At 39.7% G+C, this 24,136-nt stretch overlaps 1 protein-coding gene across 5 annotated transcripts in view; it reads right to left on the bottom strand.

The window, feature by feature from the left end:
- The window catches only part of LOC134205659 (armadillo segment polarity protein), a 114,442-nt gene that overhangs the window by 79,925 nt on the left and 10,381 nt on the right, over window positions 1–24,136 (bottom strand). For 4 of the 5 annotated variants that reach the window (XR_009978173.1, XR_009978174.1, XM_062681144.1 and 1 more), the window contains exon 2: window positions 17,566–17,626. Coding sequence is in view for 2 of the 5 variants with exons in the window: in XM_062681144.1 (XP_062537128.1) it covers window positions 17,566–17,596 (31 nt within the window). In the remaining 3 variants the exon portion in view is untranslated. Of the gene's footprint in view, window positions 1–5,344; window positions 5,859–17,565; window positions 17,627–24,136 lie in introns of those variants that run through there. The other variant, XM_062681146.1, reaches the window with a different exon arrangement.

Below are 24,136 nucleotides of genomic sequence, written 5' to 3'. Positions count from 1 at the left end.
CCAAACGAATTTTTCGGCTAAATGACTTGTCCGGTAAAATAACAGATGCGACAGTGTTTAAATTGTCCATCTTGGATATAATAAATAGTTCATTTTTAAGGAATTTTTGAAATCAATTTTGTTTTGACGCGGCGCTTAACTTCTCCATAATAGGTTGTTTTACCCTACTTATCATACAAATCTCTACAAAACATTTATTATCGAAAAAAACAAACAGAATAATCTCTTTCAGACGTCGGATTAGGAGCCTAGTATCATGGCACGAAAACATGAGCCCAATTTGATAAATTACAGCTCCCGGACATGCTTTTGTTAACAAGTGTCATTTTGCGTTGGACAAAACAAATGTTACTTTACGGTCATCATTGTTTTTTCGCAATGTTTGGAAAATCAAAGCCACAAATTTGTCATTTTACAGCAATGGTAGGGTAAGGGAGGTATTTTGGACCACCAGTTCGACGGCTCATATTTTGAATCACTGAGTGCAAATTCCTCTTGGTGGTCCAAAATAAGAGCCCCCGTAAAGGCCATTTTTGGCCAAATGACCTAATCGACCAAACGATATTTTCGGACCTATGTTCATTCAGGCCAAATGGGCAATTCTACCAAACGACTTTTTCGACTAAATGACCTGTTCAGCCAAACGACATTTTCAGCCATATGACCCGATCAACTAAATGACATTCTCGGCTAAATGGCCATCTGTTGAACGACCATTTCGTCCAAACGGCATTTTTGACCAAATGATCAATTCGGGCAAACGACGAGCTCCACCGAACGATATTTTTGTCTGTATGTCCATTTCGGCCAAAAAGGCATGCGGAAGGGTTGCGACCAAATGGCTTTTGGCCAAATAATTTTCGGTCAAAGCCCTTTTACCTTTTTGTGGATATTTCAGTGAAAAATTCGGAGAAGTCACAAAAAAGTTCTAGTACTGAAGAAGTTTTTTGGGGATCCTAAGATGACAATATAGAGATTCTTTTTTCTTCTCGGAGAATTCTGAAAAGTTTTTCCTTATAGAAATTTCTGGAGAAAAAAGCAACAACACTCATATGAATTTCTACTGGAACTTTTTGATAAATGTCAAAATAGTTTTGAATAGATGATTGAACGAATCATAAGAGATTCGTGCGTTCGATCGAGTTAATTGATACGCGTTTGATCTTGTTTTTATTTTGTATGCAGTCATTCGCAAGATTTGGAACGTTTTGTTTTGTACGGTTTCAACAAACTATATAGTGCATGATTGATCGGAGTTTGCAGTAGCCATCGAGCAAGTAAGTGCAGTGCGTGTTTTATTCGTCGGGAAAATAATAAAATATCTATTTGGTCTTCGGTGGCTAATACGCACGTATTGCGCTTTGCTCCGGTCGAAACAAGCGCGATCTTCAATAGTTTGCATTAGCCATAGAGCAAGTAAGTGCAGATTAGCCATCGAGCAAGCGAGTACAGTGCATGTTTTTTGTCGTCGCGAAGTAGATAAGATATCGAATCAGTCTTCGGGAAAATACGTTGGACATGCGTTGCTTTTCCGTTTCTGTATCATCATGAATACTGCGTCGTTCAAAAGAAATAATTATTCGCTTACGAAGGCGATTTCCAATAGATTTCCTTCCCAACTATCATACTACACACTTAAAATAAATCACCGAATTCGGTAAATTTTTACCGAAATCTCAACAGCAGAACTGTTCGGTAAATAATTTTACTGATTTTCGGTGATTTTGACAATTGAACAATGGAAAAAATTACAAAAAATCTGTAAAATATTTACCGAATAGTTCTGCTGTTGAGATTTCGGTAAAATTTACCGAATACTGTGAAATGAGTTAAGTGTGTATTCCTTTCCAGTGCGCTCATGGAGATGCAGAGGATTCCTAGGTCTTTTGTAGCAATGAGTGTCGAACTAATTTCGTGATTGGTCTCGCATCGTGATTGGTCTTGAATTCAAGAAACTCCGAAGCATGTACAGTGAGAATAGCTTTCTGGTCCCGATAAAAGTATTCAATTGCTGTGCATTATTTGTTGTTTCTCGGCCAATCACGACTAGCAACTACGATGTGTACAGTCAATCAAGCTAAGCTGAGCTAACTATTTAGTGCATGTTTGATTTGTACACAGACGTTCGCAAGATTCGGAATGTTTCGTTCTGTTGTGTGCGGCTCGAATAAATTAAACGATCCTGGTTTTGTTTTGCACCCAGTTTGTTCGCTAGATTCGGAACATTTTGATCTTTTATGACTGTTTAATCAGTTCAATTAGTGCGTGTTTGACCGTGGTTTTGTTTCGCACGCAGCCGTTTGCAATATTCGGAACGTTTTGTGCGGTTCGAATGGGAAAAATACTAATTGTTGGCAAATTGGAAATTTGCCAATATTTATCCTCAATGAACAACTGGTATACATTTGTATTCTCTTCCTTGGTGATTTGAGTTGACTAAATAAAAGGACTATTACTTTTATTTTTTATTTATTTTTTTAAATCTTTCGTTTATTTGGAAGTCCTTTTACTATTACTACAAACTTAGTAATTTCAATATATTTTTTTAGCAATGCATTTTCAATTAAGGTACACTGGGGGAAGTGGAAAAGGAAAAATCGATAGTTCATGTTCAAATTATTGTAAAACCAATTTAAATGATCTAAATGCATTCAATCATTATGGGCTCCCAAAAACAGTCCATTTTGCACCAACTGTGCGGTAGTTCATACAATTTTAGCTGCTTGAAATTAATAAAAATATATTTGAAATTTGAGAGTTATTTTTCCACTTATCCTAGTGGAATGGGGTAAGTGGAAAACCGAAGTTATATTGACCTTTAATTGTGATGAGTAGTGATATATGATTAAAATCAAGACGGAAATCTTTTGTTGAATAATTTCATTGGATTAAAAGAATAGGTCCCCAAGGAATTCTTGAAATAGCTAGCTGAGAGCTGGTTGTGTCTTCTCGAACACTAAGTGTACGTAAAATCTGTATGTTCGCCTCAAAGATGAACTTTTTTGAAAGAGAATGGGACTTACAGTGTTATAAACTTATCGACTCAGTTTAACGAATTGATATGATGTCTGTGTGTGCGTTTTTGCATGTATGTGTGTGCGCAATACACGTACAAAATTATCACCTATTTTCATGCACTTGTCCCTACCCGATTTGTTCGCAACAAATTGCATTCAATGGCGAAACTTGTTATGAATATAAATGAATATATGTATTATGGAATATATTTACCTATCAGTGCTATTTTATCTTTCTCGTACTTTTTTTTCATATGTAAAACATGTGAAAGGCATCAATACCGATAAATGGATTAATCAGGCGTTTTCTTATGTATGTAAGTCCAATCACCACTGAAATCACGATGATAACAAAGAAAGAATATATTAAGCTATGATAGCTATCAAAATAAAACATGAAGGGAAGGAAAAAATTGCGTGATCAGAACATTATCCACTTCCCCCGCAGTGTTCGATAGCAGGGGTAAGTGTAAAATCTTTAAAATATTTGCTTTCATGGTACAAACCACTACAAATTGAATGTGACTAGTTTAATTGTATTATAATAGTCACCTGTGGTGCAAAATCACCGGAAAAAGGAACAATTTATGCTTGTAAGAATTGATTTTATGAACGCAACTTCTCGCGAAACCTAAAATGACAGCTCTAGCGTAAATTGTGTTAGTGTAAGTATAACACAGATTTTAACATAGTATTAGTGTGAACATTAAACTATATTTTTGCACAATGTTACGGTGTGTAAAAAACTGTGAAGTCTGCACAATTGAATTTTTTCGAGTCGATTTTTACACTTACCCCCTTTTTCCACTTCCCCCAGTGTACCTTATTGGTAATGAAATTGCTTTATTTGTCAACCAAAAATCAAATCAGAAAACTGTTAATGAATAGGTGCCATATGCTGTTAGTTAATACTATGCAGTAGTATAAGTCACTTTGAAGGGTCATATGCTCATCTGGCTCAACTCAAGTTTATTGAATAATAAAAACTGACTTGAGACAAAAACTGAATTTGTGGCCTTGACATCAACTTTGAGTCATGTAGGCGGATAGGCAAAAACATTTCACACCACATTGCAAAACAAATCCAAAATAGGTAAGGCTTCTGTGGTGTCTGAAATAAGGATTGGGATGGGTGTTTTGCATGGGCAATTCACAACCAACAATCACGCAAACTATGCAAGACAACGTATGCCGGGTTAACTAATTGTTTTTTTTTCTTTCGCAGTCAAATCGAGAATTCTTTGATAATTTTGTAATTAAAATAATTTCAGGATTCTGGTCTGTAATTTTCTTTCAAAATCGGTTTAATTCGTCTCAAACTTGATCTAGATTCCTAGGTAATCCGTATCTGAAAAATATTGTTTGGTTATCATACTCGTACATCTATACGACTCGCGATTGTATATTATGTGTTTTTTATAAAGCAAAATTAAATTAACACTTATCACATGTATCTTTGAAAATACATGTGAAAGATTAACACGACAACTGGCTTTTGAAACTGGCATGTCCACTTATAATTTAATACATTTTAAAATCCCTATTTGATAAATTCAATTGTAACAAGAACTAGTTATACAATATTCATGTAACTGATTTAAAACCATTTTAGATATCTTCTTAGAAAAATCAATATATGTATAGTCGACTGAGAAATCAGAACCCCCAAAAAAAATTATCATGCGATGGGTGAGTGTTAGAAATTGTGATATTGTGTGTTACAAAATAAGGGAATTATATATTTTTGGTTTGTTGATTATTTTCAGTGAAAAACGACAAACGACATTTCCGTTTTTGATAACGTTTCGGCTTACTCCATACATCACCAGATATTGAAAAACTTTCACTTCCCACCAGTGTGCTCAACTCTGATTAGACCACACACGGAAATTGTGTGTGTGTGTGTCGTTTTTTACCGAAAAAATCAATAAACTAAAAATATAAAAAAATCACGGTGACCAAAACCCTACTAAATGAAAGTAAGGGAATTGTTCCTTATTCCATCTTATTGTTACAAATTCCTAGCATCTCGAAAAAAGAGAGTACTTTCATGTATAACATTCTAAAGGGTATATGATTTCTTGTGTATAATGATTTCTTGTGAGTTAGATTTTAGTGTCTATGAATTGAAAGTATGCTGTTCTTAAATTAATCATAATAGTGATGAACTCTAAAATTGTTCTGAAAAATCACTTCAATAAAGTACCGAAACCCAAAATTCATGATGAAATCATGCTCATTTTTTGACCCATCATTACCATAAGGAATTCGAATATCATATTCCAACAACTACATTTCGGAAATTGATTGCACTCCAGAAAGCTTACCTTCCTTTCTCTTGCGTGTATAAGCAACACTCCACCGAGAAGCGAAGAACTTTCCGTTGTTATCCTTTCTTATGGGAAGCTTCACGAATTCCACCAACCGGTATGCTGGCGTATTAGATACTTTTTCACACACCACCGCACGTGTTGACTTTCGCGCGAGCGTTAATGCATGGAACACGGCAAATCGCTGAGCGAAAAAAATGTAACTTCACCAAGACGTTACGTCTATGCTTCTTCTTCTTCTCCCGCGCTGCCCATGTATGTTTCCCGTGACTCTTGAAAATAATAAAAACTGTCACCAAGCTTGCACCAACTAAACGACCGACCAGCAGCAGCACTGCTCTTTTTTCGACGCCTAAATGCACTTCCTGGATTTTTTCGCACACTGCGTCCGCTGCAAAGACGTTTATAGCCAGCGAGGAAAAAAAAGGTCCCCTATATCCTTGTATTCTGCCTGGAGCTAGCTTGCTGGACTATACTTGCACTATACAGCACTAACGCTCACTACGCCCAAACAGGACTCACCGACACACCAACCGGGATATTCTGCAGCAGCAAACGAAGTAAAAGTGGCCCCTTTAGCCGAGTGGGACACAAGTCCTCTTGTGAAGACGATCCCGGGGTCAAGTGCGACACCGGGCATGCGCAAGGATACGCCATTTTCCTTGGCCGGGCGTCACGTGCCATATGAGGAAAAACGCCGGGTGAGGGTGAACGTACAGGGCGAATGCTCCACCCCATTTTTCACTGCCATTGCGCTTTCCCGGCGGTGTGCTTTTAAGGGGAAGCATTTTCCCCAATCGGTGTGGCGAGGATGGGTTCACATAATGTACGAACTGCGAGCAGATCCTTGCTTGTTGCCAGATATTTTCAGGGGAAACTGGGGTCAGAGAGCGGTGGTGGTAAATGGTTGCTCAGTAGGGTGGCGGTAATCTTTCCAATCAGATTCATTAACGTTCTCCATTTGATACAATTTGTAGTCAAAAGTCAACAAAAGGGGTTTGGCTAGGGTGGATCTAGGGTTTTCAATGAAAAGGCTGTCAATGCCGAAATCATTTGTTTTATTCTGAAGATTGAAGGTGGATTGACGCACAACAATCTTTTGTTAATGCAAATAACCATAATTCACCGTAAAGCATATTAATAATATATTGTCCCACAAGGAAAAAGGACAGTGAGCATTTAAAAATTCATACAATTCAAACATTGAAATCCACGAAAAGTGTTCACGCTATTTTGTATCCTTTTAATTTTTTTTTATGCATTTTCATGTCTACTATGCAGTATAAGTGATCCCAAGTAACATTTTTAGTTTTATAACGATCATGAAAACCATTATTTGCTCTTCATGACATCCATAAAACCAGCATAAAGCCAAAATGTTACTAGGGATGCCATGCTTAAATGTAGAAAACATAAAATCTGACACGTCTGAGACAAATCAAAGTTTAGACGCGTTCAATATCGTGTCTTTATCGTTATCATGGCTCGGAATTATGAACTGATAAAACAATCTCTATCAGTAACATTTATTATTTAACTTGACTAAAATCTTGCAAAATGTCTTAGTATATGGATGTTCCCCGTTTATTTTTATTTTTTCAGTCGATACTTGAATCATTCAAGGCTTTTCCAAAGAAACTCTTTTTTTCTTGCATTTATTTTAAAATTTATAATTGTGGAACCTTAGCCGTGCGGTAAGACGCGCGGCTACAAAGCAAGACCATGCTGAGGGTGGCTGGGTTCGAATCCCGGTCCCAGTCTAGGCAATTTTCGGATTGGAAATTGTCTCGACTTCCCTGGGCATAAAAGTATCATCGTGCTAGCCTCATGATATACGAATGCAAAAATGGTAACCTGGCTTAGAAACCTCGCAGTTAATAACTGTGGAAGTGCTTAATGAACACTAAGCTGCGAGGCGGCTCTGTCCCAGTGTGGGAATGTAACGCCAATAAGAAGAAGAAGAATAATTGTGGAACTATGAAGCAATCTTCGAAGGGATGGAGTTCACAATACCTCTAAATGTAACACCGCCGATGCCCAAATGGCTGTCCAAGCACATCTAGGGTAAGACGGTATAATGCGCCCCATCTGGCCAAAACGCCCCCCTTTGATTTCTAGAAAACTATAACTAATTAAAGGTCAAAATCAGTTGGTACTTATAAGTATTTGTAAACCCATCATACTATGTGAATGTGGAAGTATTTTTGTATTACACAATGAAAATAATAGCAAAATACAAAAAGTTACAGTTTTGATGTAACTTTTCATGTTTGTTTGCGCAACATTCTGGAGTGACTCTGGCATACTGTCCTCAAAACTTGCAATGGAACACTCAGTTGGGCAACAAAATAACTTTTCTCAGTGGTTAATAAGAAATAAAATTGCTTCCATCTTCAAAAATGTAACGATTCTCGAAGACATGTTTCAGACATGTGACATGTGTAGGCAGGACGATATGCCCTTACCAACTGGACACAAGCGCAGCGAGCCTGCAGCAGTTGCTTCCAAATTGTATGGAAAATATTGAAATGTAATTCACAACTGCTTGAATGGACCTATGTTGGTTTTTTAATGTCAAGCGCATAAGGATTTGTAGGCTTTTTATTATGGGATTGATAAAATACTAAAGAAGGGCTATTAAACGTCTTTGGTTGAGGTGGGGCGTATTGCCCAGGCACTTTTTAAAATTTATTTTTTCACGATTTTTCAAAAAAAGCTTTATTACGTGTTATCTGTAATATTTTTATATGACTACTCACGAGCAATGCATTTGCGACTTCTTGGACTACCAAATAACACAAAGTTTGCATAAATTGCGTTGAAAAGTAAAAAGTTATCAAGGAGTTGCCTTAGGGGGGCATATTATACCGTCTTACCCTAATCAGTTTTCCGAAGGATATTTTCAGCTCCAGCCATTGCAAGCTGTGTCTTATCCGCCTCTACGTGACGAACACAACAGTATCTCCCGGAATCACAATGCCAGCAACCAGATTGTATTCGAACAAACAAATGCTGCGGAGGTTTCTAGGAGAATCTATGAGATAACCTCCAATGCGACCAATTCCGACAGCATTCCCGTATCATTCATTGAAACGCTTTGTCAGTTTTTTCTGCCTCTTCTCGTGCCCTTGTTCAACGACATCATCAATTCGAACAAGTTTCTGTGCGTCTGGAAGAAAGCCATCGTTACACAAATGCCAAAGACAACGGTTCCGACTGAACCAAAAAACTTCAGGTCAATAAGTGTGCTCCAGCAGCGATATCAAAGGTGCTCCATAAAGTCTCCGATTACTCGGAACCAACAGATCCACCTCTTCTGGATAATAACCAGTCTGACTACAGGAAGAATCATATTACCACGACCCCTACTGCCAAAGTTGTCCACGATGTAGACAATGCGCGTCGGGCTACTTGTAGATTTTTCCGTAGTCTTCAACAACGAAAGCTTTAAAGAGAACGTACCTGCCTACGTACTCGTAGGTAGGTGAATGAAGACTTGGACCCTATCGAACGTTAGGCATCTGAAAAACCATCTCCTCTCCAAAACAAAGAGAACACAAGAAATAATCCTCAGCAAGTCTGGGCAGGTCATTCCTGGGACGGATTTCTGCGGAGAAGTTATCATCATTAACAGTAAAGTTATCAACCTTGGGATGATGATGGATAACAACATCAAGTGGACCAAAATCTATAAATTCGATCTACGTGATTTAGGGATGATTGTTTGAAAAGGTCGTACATTAAAGTAATAAAAGGTTGCTGCATCGATTTTCTTTCCATATTGCATTACAAAGGATTCATAGAAGATCTCTAATTTATGATATCTTAGAATTGGCCAAGCAATGACGTAGGATTGCCTAGGATGGATGTTTTCGGGTTGGAAGCTGTCTGTACACCCTGGTCTTAGTGTATCCATTGTACATGCAATGGGGGGCATGGAAAAGCTTTCAATTAATAACTGAGGAAATGCTGATAGAATACTAAGTTGAAAAGCAGGCCAAGACCCAGTTGAAATGTAGAGCCATTGAAGAGGAATAAGATGAAGAAGAAGAAGAAGGCTATTCAAAGTTGAAAGTTCGAAAGAAAACGAGTCCCGGATTTTACAACTTTTTGTAATGATCCAGATCCTCTCCAAAACAAAGAGAACACAGGAAATATTTTGGAGAAACACTTGCTGGCTAACAGACTGATATAATCAACAATTTAAGCCATGTTTCTGGAGTTTTGGATTTCCCGGAAGACCACATGTTTCAGGGACAATGAAAGGCTGTGCTCCAAATTAAAGGTTTTGTGCTCAGATTGGGATAATTAGGTGACTAAAAGAAAATTGGCGCTCGTTAGAACAACCAATGGCGTCTCGTGAACTTTTGGTACAACTGTTTCATCATTTCTCAGAAAAAAAAAGTATTATTCATCAAATTGAGTGTTCTCAAACGAATTTCAGGAAGTCAATTTAATGATGCAACATTTTCATACACCATTCAAACAAATATTAGAATCAACATTTTCGATAGAAAAGATCTACAAACAATAAATGTAAACAGCTGATAGTTTATTTTTTTTAGCAATGTCTTAGATAGAGATTCATTTTTCTAAAACATTTCTCAAGCATAATAGTAGTTTGTGCAACTGGTTGCAAAAAGAGCACGAGTTGTACGTGTATCCTACAAGGCTTGCCGAGTTGCTGCAGAGAACTATCAGATTCCATGGTATCGTGCTACATTGCATAGCTCTACAAGCCATGAAGCGATAGATGAACCTGCATTTGGAAAATGTTGATGTCATATCCATCAAACTTTTCCATTTAATACGCGACGCAGAGGATGTGGTGGGACAGTGGACCCTGTTAAACCTCTATAAACAGCTGCATGTATCCACAAGTAGGTTCCGCCAAAGCGACCGTGTGCCGCTCAAAGCGCACAAGCCCAAGTCCTGGTGTTAGGTGGGACGCTTAACAGCCCTGACACGACGGCCCTCCGACGAGACAGGAGGTTTGCGCAGGCCCAATAAGCCGCCTTCAAAAACAACCATTACGAACGACATAAAAGATAATACGACTCGATACAATCGGCAACGACCTAGGCGACGAATAAAGGATCACGATTGGAAGCTTGGAACATGGAACTGCAAGTCGCTAGGCTTCGCAGGTTGCGACAGGATAATCTACGATGAATTACATCCCCGCAACTTCGACGTCTTAGCGTTGCAGGAAATCTGCTGGACAGGACAGAAAGTGTGGAAAAGCGGGCATCGGCCACACCAAAACTGTGGCACCACCAACGAGCTGGGAACCGGCTTCGTAGTGCTGGGAAAGATGCGCCAACGCGTGATTGGGTGGCAGCCAATCAACGCAAGGATGTGCAAGCTGAGGATAAAAGGCCGTTTCTTCAACTATAGCATCATCAACGTGCACTGCCCACACGAAGGGAGACCCGACGACGAGAATGAAGCGTTCTATGCACAGCTGGAGCAGACATACGATGGATGCCCACTGCGGGACGTCAAAATCGTCATCGTTGACATGAACGCTCAGGTAGGAAGGGAGGAAATGTATAGACCGGTCATCGGACCGGATAGTCTGCATACCGTATCGAACGACAACGGCCAACGATGCATTAACTTTGCAGCTTCCCGCGGAATGGTAGTCCGAATCACTTTCTTCCCCCGCAAGAATATCCACAAGGCCACATGGAAATCACCTAATCAAGTAACGGAAGACCAAATCGACCACGACGGTAAATTCTTCTCCGACATCACGAACGTACGCACTTACCGCAGTGCGAATATTGAATCCGACCACTACCTCGTTGCAGTATGTCTGCGCTCAAAACTCTCGACGATGTACAACACGCGTCGGAGTCGTCCGCCGCGGCTAAACATTGGGCGGCTACAAGACGGTCATGAGAAGGGTGGGCATACAAGTTAGACCCGCACGGCATGACAGAGGTGCAACAGAGTATGTAGGGTGTGTTTGAGGGTGCGATAGAGCGAGCACCCAAGTCAGTCTCGCACGGGACGGGTGCCTGTGTGAGCGAGAACGAGCGAGTACGTTTAGTACTGCCATCCCCCAGAAGTAGTACTGAGAGGTAGTTCCTGGGGGAAACGATGGTGGAGCCCAAGGGAGTTTAGTCGGTATTACCGGTATGGTCGAGTCCGACACTCCAGTACACTTCCGTGTGGTGGTTTGGCAACTACAATGCACGTGTACTGGGTTAGTGTGTAAATGCATTCTCCCTTGTAAAAAAAAAGACTAGCCCAAGACTACGTGCAGCAGCTGGAAGTGGCACTCCCAACGGAAGAGCATCTAGGCGCAGCATTTCTTGAAGATGGCTGGAGAGATATTCGATCCGCCATTGGAAGCACCGCAACCGCTGCACTAGGCACGGTGGCTCCGGATCAGAGGAACGACTGGTATGACGTCGAATGTGAGCAGTTAGTTGAGGAGAAGAATGCAGCATGGGCGAGATTGCTGCAACACCGCACGAGGGCGAACGAGGCACGATACAAACGGGCGCGGAACAGACAAAACTCGATTTTCCGGAGGAAAAAGCGCCAGCAAGAAGATCGAGACCGTGAAGAGACGGAGGAAATGTACCGCGCTAATAACGAACTAAAGTTCTATGAGAAACTGAACCGTTCACGTTAGGGCCAGGTGCCGCAGCCCGATGTGTGTAAGGACATAAACGGGAACCTTCTTACAAACGAGCGTGAGGTGATCCAAAGGTGGCGGCAGCATTACGAAAAGCACCTGAATGGCGATATGGCAGACAACGGTGGCGGTATGGTAATGAACCTAGGAGCACGCGCGCAGGACATGCGACTTCCGGCTCCGAATCTCCAGGAAATCAAGGAGGAGATTGGCCGGCTGAAAACAACAAAGCCCCTGGAGTTGACCAACTACCAGGAGAGCTGTTTAAACACATTTGTGAGGCACTGGCTAGTAATTACCAAGGTTTGGGAGGATGAGGTTCTGTCGCAGGAGTGGATGGAAGGTGTCGTGTGTGCCGTCTACAAAAAGGGCGATAAGCTGGATTGTAGCAACTACCGCGCAATCACATTGCTGAACGCCGCCTACAAGGTACTCTCCCAAATTGTATGCCGCCGACTAACACCAATTGCAAAAGAGTTCGTGGGGCAGCACCAGGCGGGATTTATGGGTGAACGCTCTACCACAGACCAGGTGTTCGCCATACGTCAGGTATTGCAGAAATGCCGCGAATACAACGTGCCGCCACATCATCTATTTATCGACGCATATGATACAATCGATCGGGACCAGCTATGGCAGCTAATGCACGAAAACGGATTTCCGGATAAACTGATACGGTTGATCAAGGCGACGATGGATCGGGTGATGCGCGTAGTTCGAGTTTCAGCGGCATTCTCGAGTCCCTTCGAAATGCGTAGAGGGTTACGGCAAGGTGATAGTCTTTCGTGTCTGCTATTCAACATCGCTTTGGAGGGAGTAATACGAAGGGCAGGGATTGACACGAGTGGTACGATTTTCACAAAGTCCTTCCAGTTATTTGGTTTCGCCGACGACTTTGATATCATGGCACGCAACTTTGAGAGGATGGATGAAGCCTACATCAGACTGAAAAGCGAAGCTAAACGGATTGTACTAATCATCAACACGTCGAAGACGTAGTACATGATAGGAAGAGGCTCAAGAGAAGCCAATGTAAGCCACCCACCACGAGTTTCTATCGGTGGTGACGAAATCGAGGTGGTTGAAGAATTCGTGTACTTGGGCTCACTGGTGACCGCCGATAACGATACCAGCAGAGAAATTCGGAGACGCATAGTGGTTGGAAATCTTACGTACTTTGGACTCCGCAAGACGCTCCGATCGAATAGAGTTCGCCGCCGTACCAAACTGACTACATCTACAAAACGCTTATTAGACCGGTAGTTCTCTACGGACACGAGACCTGAACGATGCTTGTGGAGGACCAACGCGCACTGGGAGTTTTCGAAAGGAAAGTGTTACGTACCATCTATGGTGGGGTGCAGATGGCGGACGGTACGTGTAGGAGGCGAATGAACCACGAGTTGCATCAGCTGTTGGGAGAACCATCCATCGTTCACATCGCGAAAATCGGAAGACTGCGGTGGGCCGGGCACGTAGCCAGAATGTCGAACAATAATCCGGTGAAAATGGTTCTCGACAACGATCCGACGGGAACAAGAAGGCGAGGTGCACAGCGGGCAAGGTGGATCGATCAGGTGGAGGACGATTTGAGGACCCTCCGCAGATCGGCGTGGTTGGCGAAGTGCAGCCATGGACCGAGCTGAATGGAGAAGACTTTCATATGCAGCACAGGCCACTCCGGCCTAAGTCTGGTAATAAATAAATAAACACTTATTCAAGCTAAAAAAACGAAACGTTTTCATGTAACTACTGTGCTTATGTTGGTTTTTCATTGAAGCACCCAAATAGTCGATTTTATGCAACCCATTTGAGTTGCATAATGGTCATTAAACCACCCATTTTGTTGATATGGAAAAGTAGGCCGAACTGTAAACCAGGTATTATGATTAACAATTAATTTTTGCAATTCCTGATCATAATACCTGGTTTACAGTTGGCGTTTGAGTAATAAAATTTTTCCATACCAATGAAATGGGTGGTCTAATAAACAAAAGCAAAAGAAATTTAAAAAACCGGATTAATCCACCTACAGTGAGTTTTGACTCTTCCTTAATTAAAAGGAAATATTTTCAGACTCCAGTATTTAAAATGAGATAAAACTACTCAACCTCCCAGGGCGATTGAAAGTGTAAATGACAAATTAATTGCCTACCAAAAGGCGGATTCCATGGGATGAGTGACAACAAAACGAATGATTCCGCACTGTACGTCAGGTTGCCTATCTATCAGGCGCTCGTCGGATTGAATAGCTATTGTAACATGTGGTAACATGGTTGGTTAGAAACTATCGTAACTCTGGCAGCGTGTGTACTCGTAATTTCCGATATTAATTAATCCAGAACTAACTTAATCAGTCATTGATCTGAACGAAACTCAATAGCGTTCAATAATAACATATATTTTGCCTTATGACTAACTAATTTTGTAAAACTAATGATGTTTAATACCTTAAAAATGAGCGAGATTTATATGGAAGTTAATTTTAAAATTTGCACACATACGCACACATACATGCATATAAGTGGTCTATTAGTATCTCAAAACATGCTCACATTTGTTATCTAGCTTCCATAAAAGAAATTTTTGAAATCCCTTCAAATTTTTACGTTTTTGCTTTTCTGAGAAAGTTTTGTAGTACATGCTTCTATCTGTTCTTCAATTAAAATCAATTGTTTCTTTAAAACAAATCCGAAAATTAAGCATATTTTCGTATCATATCACTTGTAATTATATTTTCAATATTAAAGTGAATTTGTTTCAATTGGCATACATTTTATTTCATAATTCAAGAGATTTATTGATAGATTAACCCTTAAATGCGCAATGTTGTTTTAAAACAACAAACCGAAAATACGTTTAATGTTAATGATTTCAATGATTATTTACGTTAAAAATATTTCCGGCGATTTCTAAAAAAATCGCCTTGCGCCTATAAGGGTTAATACATAACACGCCTGCGTAACGCATACAAAGTGAAATTATAGACACTTCCGAAGGAAGGGTAAAAAAAAACAAAATAATCCACCTAGCGGTGATGATGCCTTTCTCGTGTATTATAAAACAAGAAAACACATAAAAGTAACCAGAAAAGCGATCGAAATTGCACTTTAGGGAGATAAATTCAGTTATTTTCATCAATTCACATTTATTTGCGTTCAGTTGAATGCATTGGAGCAGTTTTTGAAACAAAAAAATATTTCTCGGGTACTTATTCAAATGGACGTATGTGATTTTGTAAGCAAAGATTCAAACGTCGATTTGTCCAATCTGATAGTACTAGTTTATTTGTGGACGCAGTAGCGCCCATGGCAAGTGATTTTTTTTTCAATATAAATGGTTCATTAATTCATGCATTTATCTCGCTAATAAAGACAAAAAAAATCATACGTTCATAAAAATCATAATTTTCAACGTCTGTTGTCTGTGATTTCTTTCATCAAATGATGTGTCTGGTTGTCTAAGGTGTCACTGGTTTGGTTTCTGCATCTGATTGAATTGAAGTGTCAAATATTTTATTTTTTATGAAAAATTCCCCGCGTGCTGCGTCTGGTTGGCTAGTCAGCGGACAGACAAACAGGGCTATTATATATATGACTCCCACGCAAACCATCACCACAGACAGGTAGGAGAAGCCTTCGGCTACCTGTTGGTGGTGTTGGTTTGCGTGGGAGTGCCATCAGATTGGACAAATCGACGTTTGAATCTTTGTTTACAAAATCATATACGTCTTTTTGAATAAGTACCCGAGATTTCGATTTTGAATTTTTTTTTCCTACAATATTTTTTAATAGCTCCGAAATGCAACGGCCGATTGCGCCAATTTTCAATAGCAAAAAATTAGGAAGAATTCCGCATCGAATGCAACCTGTTGCAAGCAAATCGGATAAGGCTAAGTATAAAAAAGTGTGTCTTACATTTTTTTGTAGACACAAATACATATATACAGACATCACCTTAATTTCTTCGAGCTGAGTCGATTGGGGCATAACACTATGGGTCTTCTATCAAACTTTCGGTTTTGGAGTGATCCTAGCCTCTACGTATACTTAGTATACGCGAAAAGCAAAAATCGTGGGAGACCATTCTAAAATTCCTCGACAATCTCACAAAAATAATGGATGATTATTCAACGGGATATTGCATAGAATTTTCAAGAAAATCGTCGGAATTTTCACGGAGAGTTCTTTGGAGTATTAACGGAAAACTTTAAAGGTTATCAATCGGGAAATTCTACGAAATTTCCACGAAAAACTTATTGGAATGTAGATTTGACAAATTCCATAAATTCCATCAAATTTGTACCGGCGTTGAGAATTATAAGTCAGATGCGTGACAGATTTTAAACAGTGGCGCGCTCATGCAACAGTGTAGGCAGCGGCGCTCACCTCGAATCCAAATCCAACAGAAATTAAATTAATTGGCTTCAGATTTGTTTTCAGAAGCTGTAGACAGAGGATTAAATTTTACTTAATTTTAAATTGATTTTTGTATTATTGGATTTTGTTCAGATTGATTTTGTAATGTTTGAAATTTTAATTGTTTTGCCTTAAATGTTTACATACTGAAATGGATTTAAATCGCTGAATTACTTAAAACGTGGATATTTTTCCAATCACATATGATATTTTGTAAAATTTTGACAAGTCAGACTTCAAGGGGGGTGGGGATCTTCCGAAAAGTCTACTAGGGGAACGGGGGGGGGGCTTTGAAAATGTGATGTGTGGGGTGGGGTGTGGGGTGTGACTCTGAACAAATCTGCCCCGATTGACTGATCGAGCGTTTGTCCACCAAAGAGATGCACTCAAGCAGCGTCTGTACTGGTAACTAGCAGCAGAATATGAAATGCTATTCCCCGCTGCTATGTCCTCGGAGCCAGTGTATTGCCCTATACTATGTGCAAAAATATCTGAGTGGGTTAGAAGCAGAGGGGTGTAAGTGACATTTTTGTCAAATTTGAGTTGACTATAGCGAAAAATACTCTGGTTTTAGAGCTTTGCGGCAATATATTGATATAGTTTGTACGTTCTTTGTAAATAAACTGCCGGAAGCTACACTGCAATAATAAGTAAAGGAGAACACGAGGTAAAATGGCCCAAGTCATAAATTCACTCATATAATGTTTTAGAACATTTCTTAACGAATGTTACTATTACAATTCAATATTAGTTATTCATTATCGAGTTGCAATAGAAAAATGGAAAAAAAATCTTTCATTTTTACTTAAACTCCGTTAAAACAAAACAAACAACCATGCGTTTACCATTATTTCGCATGCAATTGAGTCATTTTACACCACCTTCCGGGCGTTTTCCTCTTGGCTAGTTTTAAAAACATATTTTAAATGCGTTAAAAAGTCACAAAACCTTGTAGTTATGAACAGGAGATCATTGTGAAATGTAGCTGGTTGAGTGAATTTTGCATCTGCACGTTGACATGATTCGGTATTCTTGTTTATATTGGTTTATACACTGATAAAGCTTAAGGGGTACATTTTTTACTGTTTTCTCCTACATACGTGGTGACATATTTATTTGGCAGTTAGTAAAAAATAGAAAAGGGTACTCACTTGTTCGATTTTGCGGCATTTGATAGCTCATATTGGTATCCACGGGCGAAATAATCCACACCTATATATTCACGAACGAACCAGGAACCAGGAAGAAAAAAAACATACAAATTAATTGATTTCGTCTAGTTTTTTAACACTGCTCTTATCGTCGTCCACAAGCATACAGAGAGAGCGCGCGCGACTCGCGATCAATATTGTTCGGGAAACACTAGCATGGTAGCACTTTTCTACGAGTCTCGCTTGCAGCTCTGCATGACATGTTTCTCCCTTCCTCACTGGCTGGTGCTGCTGACAGCACACCAGGGACGATACATCCGTTTGATGGTGTTTTCATGGCTTGTATAAACACCGCGACAAAGTTTTTCTTCACCTATAACAATATCGGCATTTTTCTACTTTTCATTTCATGTAAAGCGCATGGTGCGAGAACTGGTTGTGTACGTGCGTATGGGCAAGTTCTGTTCTATCCTTATTGTAATACACTTAACACACTGCTGGAAGAAGCCTTAGTCATACCGAAGCATCGAGATATGTTTATTTAGATTTCTTTTAACTGCATTTTTGGTGGAGTATCCTTTTGAAGCACTTGCATCCCTGTCCCAAACCGATATATAGTATATTAACACCACTTCGTTTTTTGTCATTGAATTTTTTTTCGTTTCTAATCATATTTTGATATCTGTTTGATGGTAACAACCCTGCTCATATTCTACTAAATTTCCTCGATCGGATTTTCTTATAGAAGGTATCAACGAAAGACGTGATTAGTAGCTCAGTAGGGAAAGCACCTGTCTAGTGTACTGGTTTCGTGGGATCAAACCCCACTGAAGGAAGTGGTTACCCTCCAATACATTTTCCGAACTAAATCTATCACATATTGTGCATATATGCATGAATCGAGTTTCAGACATAGCCACCACTCCTGGTGGCTCAATACCTGGAATATTATTTTATTAACTTTTTGAACAGCTTTGAATGAACAGAAGGTATATATTAGGGTGGCTCAAATTAGTATGGGAAAATCTTTTTTCAATTTTTTTGATGGGCCGCCTTCTTATTCGGTTCTATTTGATGCCCTGATGCTCTGGACAAAATTTCAGCCAAATCGGTCAACGTTTGGGCGGTGCTAAACTCGATTTAAGTTTATATGGAAAAATGTATGCAGAAACATCCAAAAACAGTAAATTGCAGCTGGACTACACAACTTACGATGAAGAACTATGATACTCATTCAGATCTTGGAGAATTTTTATCATAGTTATTATCATTTCTTTGAAGTGGGGTTTGAGCAAATTTCGTTTCTTTTACCTTTGAAAAGAAATAAATTCACCCCTACAACACTCCAGTAAAATGCTAATATCTACGCGTAATAAACTCTAATCTTCTCGCGGTTTTCAGCATAACATTCTGTATTTAATTCTACAAGATCTAAATGAGTATCATGGTTCTTGATCGTTAATTATGCCTTCCATCAGCAAATCACAGTTTTTGGATGTTTCTGCATACATTTTCCCATATAAACTTCCAACGAGTTTAGCACCGCCCAAACGTTGACCGATTTGACTAAAATTTTGTCCAGAGCATCAGGGCATCAAATAGAACCGAATAAGAGGGCGGCCCATCAAAAAATTTTAAAAAGTGTTTTTTGAGCCACCCTAGTATATATATATTTACAGCAATTAAGGTAAAATGCCCAATAGTGGACCCCCTAGTAGCAAAATTTTGCTCTTCCAGCCATAAGTAGTAAAAATTTCAACAAATTAAATTCGCTTGATATCTAATATCAAGTTTTGCATCTCCTCTTCACGATACATACAAAAAACACTCAAATACACGACGTTATTCGGTAAAATTACATTCAAAGTCTGACTGAATTTGCCCTATAGTAGACCCCCCGGGGATCCATGTTAGGAAATTGTTTCCCTATAGTCGACACTTCATTTGATTTTCATGTTCCGTTTCGGAATGTTCTTCTTCCCTATTATGGATCCCCCAAAATATTCCTTCAATTGACACTCTCGTATTTATTTTTAACAAAATTATATTTAAAAACAATCATCTATTTTTATTGTCTATAGCATTTCTAATGTATGTAATCAAATCATTAGATGTAAGGTAGGTTCTCTCGATGGAATTTTATAGAAAAATGTTTATATTATGCTGTAATAATGCAAATATGGCGGAAGGGTCCACTATTGGCTAGGGGTCCACTATTGGACATTATACAATATTTCTTTTACTTTTCTTTTATTGGTATTACATTCCCTTGTGGGATATTGTCACCTCGCTTTCACAACAATTTACTGCGACGATTCTAAGCCAAGCTACCATTTTGCATACGTATACATCATGAGGCTAACACGATGATACTCTTAGGGAAGATCCATCATTTACGTAACGCAAAAATTGGCCATTTTCAACCCCCTCCTCCCTTTTGTCTAACTTTTCGTATGAATCATTTAAAATTTTAGTATGAGTTGTCACACTTCGAGCCTCTTCTATGAGTTACGTAATTTATGGATGCTCTCTTATAGTTATAACCACTCATACGATTGTTTTTACCCGGAACGGGAATCGAACACTCTGATGCATAATAATGTTAGGACCACACTCTCCACAGACCCATCTTATACATCATGGAAGTAATGGCATGTAATATTTTAAGTTTATGAGTTTGAATCTGTCTTTCCATGACGATTTTGGAAATAACATTGAATGACATTAGAAACTAAAATTGTAACATGTTATGAGCATTAGTGGTGCGAAACCCCATTCCCTATAGTAGTTCGCCGATTCGTCTATCGTTACTTTCTTTCGGCCATTCATGGTAGATTCATTCCGAAGAACAACAACTTATTAGCGCTTAATATCAAAGACCAGCCGACAAAATAGTGTGGATTCTCGTAACTATGTTATGTTTACATTTGAGTGAACAAAATAAACAGTCGCCGAAAAATGACTTCAACCAATTTACACCAATTTTGAGTAAGTGTGAAACGATATCGTGGACGGAATTAGCACCGAAAAATAAATTAGCTACGCGTACAGATCAAATTCCATGGCAAACCAATGAACAATTGTCTAGCATGTTTTGTCATTACCATTCCGGAACTTAGATATGGTTCTGAGATCCAGCAATCCGGAAATTTGACAGCTAGTTTAAATACATGCAACTATACGTAGGAACGAAAAAGAATGCCATCAACCCGTCGAAGATGAAGAACATGATAGGAAGAAACTCAAAAGAGGACAACGCAAGCCACTCACCACGAGTTTGTATTGGTGGTGACGAAATCGGTTGATGAATTCGTGTACCTGGGCTCACTGGTAACCTCCCATAGTCCGATAACGATGCCAGCAGAGAAATTCTGAGACGCATCATGGCAGGAAATCGTACGTACTTGGGACTCCGCAAAAAGCTCCGATCAAATAGAGTTCGCCACCGTACCTAACTGATTATCTACAAAACGCTTATAAGACCGTTAGTTCTCTACGGATACGAGACCTGGACGATGCTCGTGGAGGACCAACGCGCACTGGGAGTTTTCGAAAGGAAAGTGTTGCGTACCATCTATGGTGGGGTGCAGATGGCGGACGGTACGTGGAGGAGGCGAATGAACCACGAGTTGCATCAGCTGTTGGGAGAACCATTTAACGTTCACACCGCGAAAATCGGAAGACTGCGGTGGGCCGGGCACGTAGCCAGAATGTCAGACAGTTATCCGATAAAAATGGCTCTCAAAACGATCCGACTAGAACAAGAAGGCAAGGTGCACAGCGGGCAAGGTGGATCGATCAGGTGGAGGACGATTTGCGGACCCTCCGCAGACTGCGTGGTTGGCGAAGTGCAGCCATGGACCGAGCTGAATGGAGAAGACTTGTATGCACTGCACAGGCCACTACGGCCTTAGTCTGCTAATAAATAAAAAAAACCCTGATTAATCCACCTAGCGGTGATGGTGCCTTTCTCGTGCAAATAAAAAAATGTATTTTGGCCATAACTTCTGATCTAATACGTAATGGTTAATGGAAACAATGGGATAGAAGTCTGCGTTGAATGCAACTTGAGGATAAGTGCCCGAAAAATAAGTGACATTTTTTACGCGATTATTCCGTAAAAAAAGTATTTTGGCCATAACTTCCCATCCTATGGTCCGACCATGCCAATTTTCAATAGGAAACAATGGGATAGAAGTCTTCGTCAAATGCAACTTGTTGCGAGCAAATCGGTTGAAGATGAGTGCCCGAAAAATGAGTGACACTTTTGCTACATTTTGGCACGTGGGTGCGCACAGACACACACACATACATACAGACATCACCTCAATTCGTCGAACTGAGTCGATCGGTATATTGTCGATGCAGATTAAATCAAGAACATGTATGAACTTGTCTCAACTACGTCGCTCGACTGAAACGTCGCTGGTCGCTGGCGTCCCTTTCCAGTAAGTGCTCCAGCGACGCAGGCAAATTCAATGCGTCGCTACAGCACCAAACTGGAAAGCGCTCGCTGGTTGAGCGACGCGACGGTCCAGCGATGACCCGCATAAACAATATAACACTATGGGTCTCCGGGTCTTACATAAAAAAGTTTGTTTCTGGAGCGATCATATAGCCTTTACGTATACTTAGTATAGGAGAAAGGCAAAAAATACACAAAAATGTTGACCAACATTTGAAAAGGGCGTAACAGCCAAAAATTTATTCCTTCTAATTCTTCGTCTACATATATGCTTATATATGTGGACAAATAATCAGAAGGAATAAATTTTGGCTAACGAACAGATAACGAACAACGATAAAAGAGAGACAAAAGCCTCTTCGAATCATAAAAAGCCACGAAAACAAAACTATCCCACGTGTATACAAGTTGAAAAAAAAACTGATTCGAATAGGCGCCCCCCCCCGCTCATTTAATGTTGGGGACCAATTTTTTTCGCACAGCTGTGTAAAACAAGTTTAAATGCATCATCAGAACCGGTGCCCCCCGCAATTCGGGCCTATTAAAATTATTAAATTATAATTTTTCATGGGTTGTAGCCCCCCGAATCAGTTCATTATCGTAACAGCTACCGAAAAACGTCTCTCAAGGTATGCTACCCATCGAGAGTATATACGGACATGATGAGTGAGAGATTTTCTCATTCTCCTTTGGATTCAAACCCTGCGAAGGACAGAGTTTTCAAAGACATTCAAACTAAGACCGGAGTGACGTGTGTCGTACATAAAATATGTCTCCATTCCACTCGGCCCACAACTGCCTGCTGTCAACCACGCAGTCTACGGAAGGTCTACAAATTGTCTTCCACCTGATCAATCCCAGTGAGCCAACCAGGAAGAAGACGAGCCGAAAAATAGCTTGCGCCTAGTGCAACGGGAGCAACCACAATGTGAATGACTTATGCAGGAGTTCATCGAATTCACTCACCCGACGGATTTTGAGCAGGTCGTTTTCTCGAACAAAAGTTCATTTTGCGTTCATTATGCGACCCGCTCAAACGTCATAATTTCTTGAGGGAGTTAATTTTGCGTTAGTCTATACACGCTCGTTCGGCTGAACTCAAATTTGGGTCAGTTTAACTCAAAATCGTAAAAACTGGCTCAAGACAAAATTGAGTTATGGCCATCGAACTCAATTTTGAGTAACGGAAGAAGATATTTTATTTTGAGTTGCTTCAACTCAAATTCACAAAATTTGATATATAGGATTTTGAGTTTGTCAAATCGAGAAAACCAATCTTGCTCATTAGAAAAAGAATTAATTTGGAAACAGAGCGCATTCATTTATTATCAAATAAATATAAATTGTAATACATTATAAATACAAATACATGCTCCGATTACTATAATAATAAAAACGTTCCTGAAATGGCTGCTGTGGGCTGCTGAAAGATCGTTAGTTAGGGTTCTAACCGTGGACCTCTTCGTAAACCTCCTTTGAGCCTTCATATCGGATTTGAACAGTATCTGGGTGTCTTAATATAGCGATCACTGATGCTGATATCTAACGTAGTGTATGAGGGCACCGCCAAATTCCCAAAACTACAATCTATAAAATACCGAGAAACTACTTGATAAATTTATTCATATTGAAACAAGAAATGCGGGTTACCTTGTTTGAATAGTTGTACTTCAGTTGCAACGAAAAAGATCCAAATATTCAATTTGGTTGAGACTTTAGGCAGGAACTAATAATTATTAGTTCCTGCTTTAGGTTAAACTTACCGAGAAACTTACATGAATTTTATCAGCGGCCGTTGGACTTCTTCAAATTTTCACTGTGAACTCATTTTCTAGTTCTGCTTCGATTTATACAGAATGAGTCAAACTAACTCAAAATAATAATTCTCAGTTACTCAGCGTTTGACGTCTCTGAAGAAGTTATTATTTTGAGTTAAAGCGACTCAAAATTGAGTTCAGCCGGACGAGCGTGAGACTAACGCAAAATGAACTCCCCCAAGAAATTATGACGTTTGAGCGGGTCGCATAATGAACGCAAAATGAACTTTTGTTTGAGAAGACGACCAGCTCAAATGTCAAAATCCCAGGTGAGTGAATTTGATGAACT

This window comes from Armigeres subalbatus, chromosome 1 (genome assembly GCF_024139115.2).
Source record: "Armigeres subalbatus isolate Guangzhou_Male chromosome 1, GZ_Asu_2, whole genome shotgun sequence".
NCBI classification, from domain to species: domain Eukaryota; kingdom Metazoa; phylum Arthropoda; class Insecta; order Diptera; family Culicidae; genus Armigeres; species Armigeres subalbatus.
This window is presented reverse-complemented; position numbering and strand designations above follow the sequence as displayed.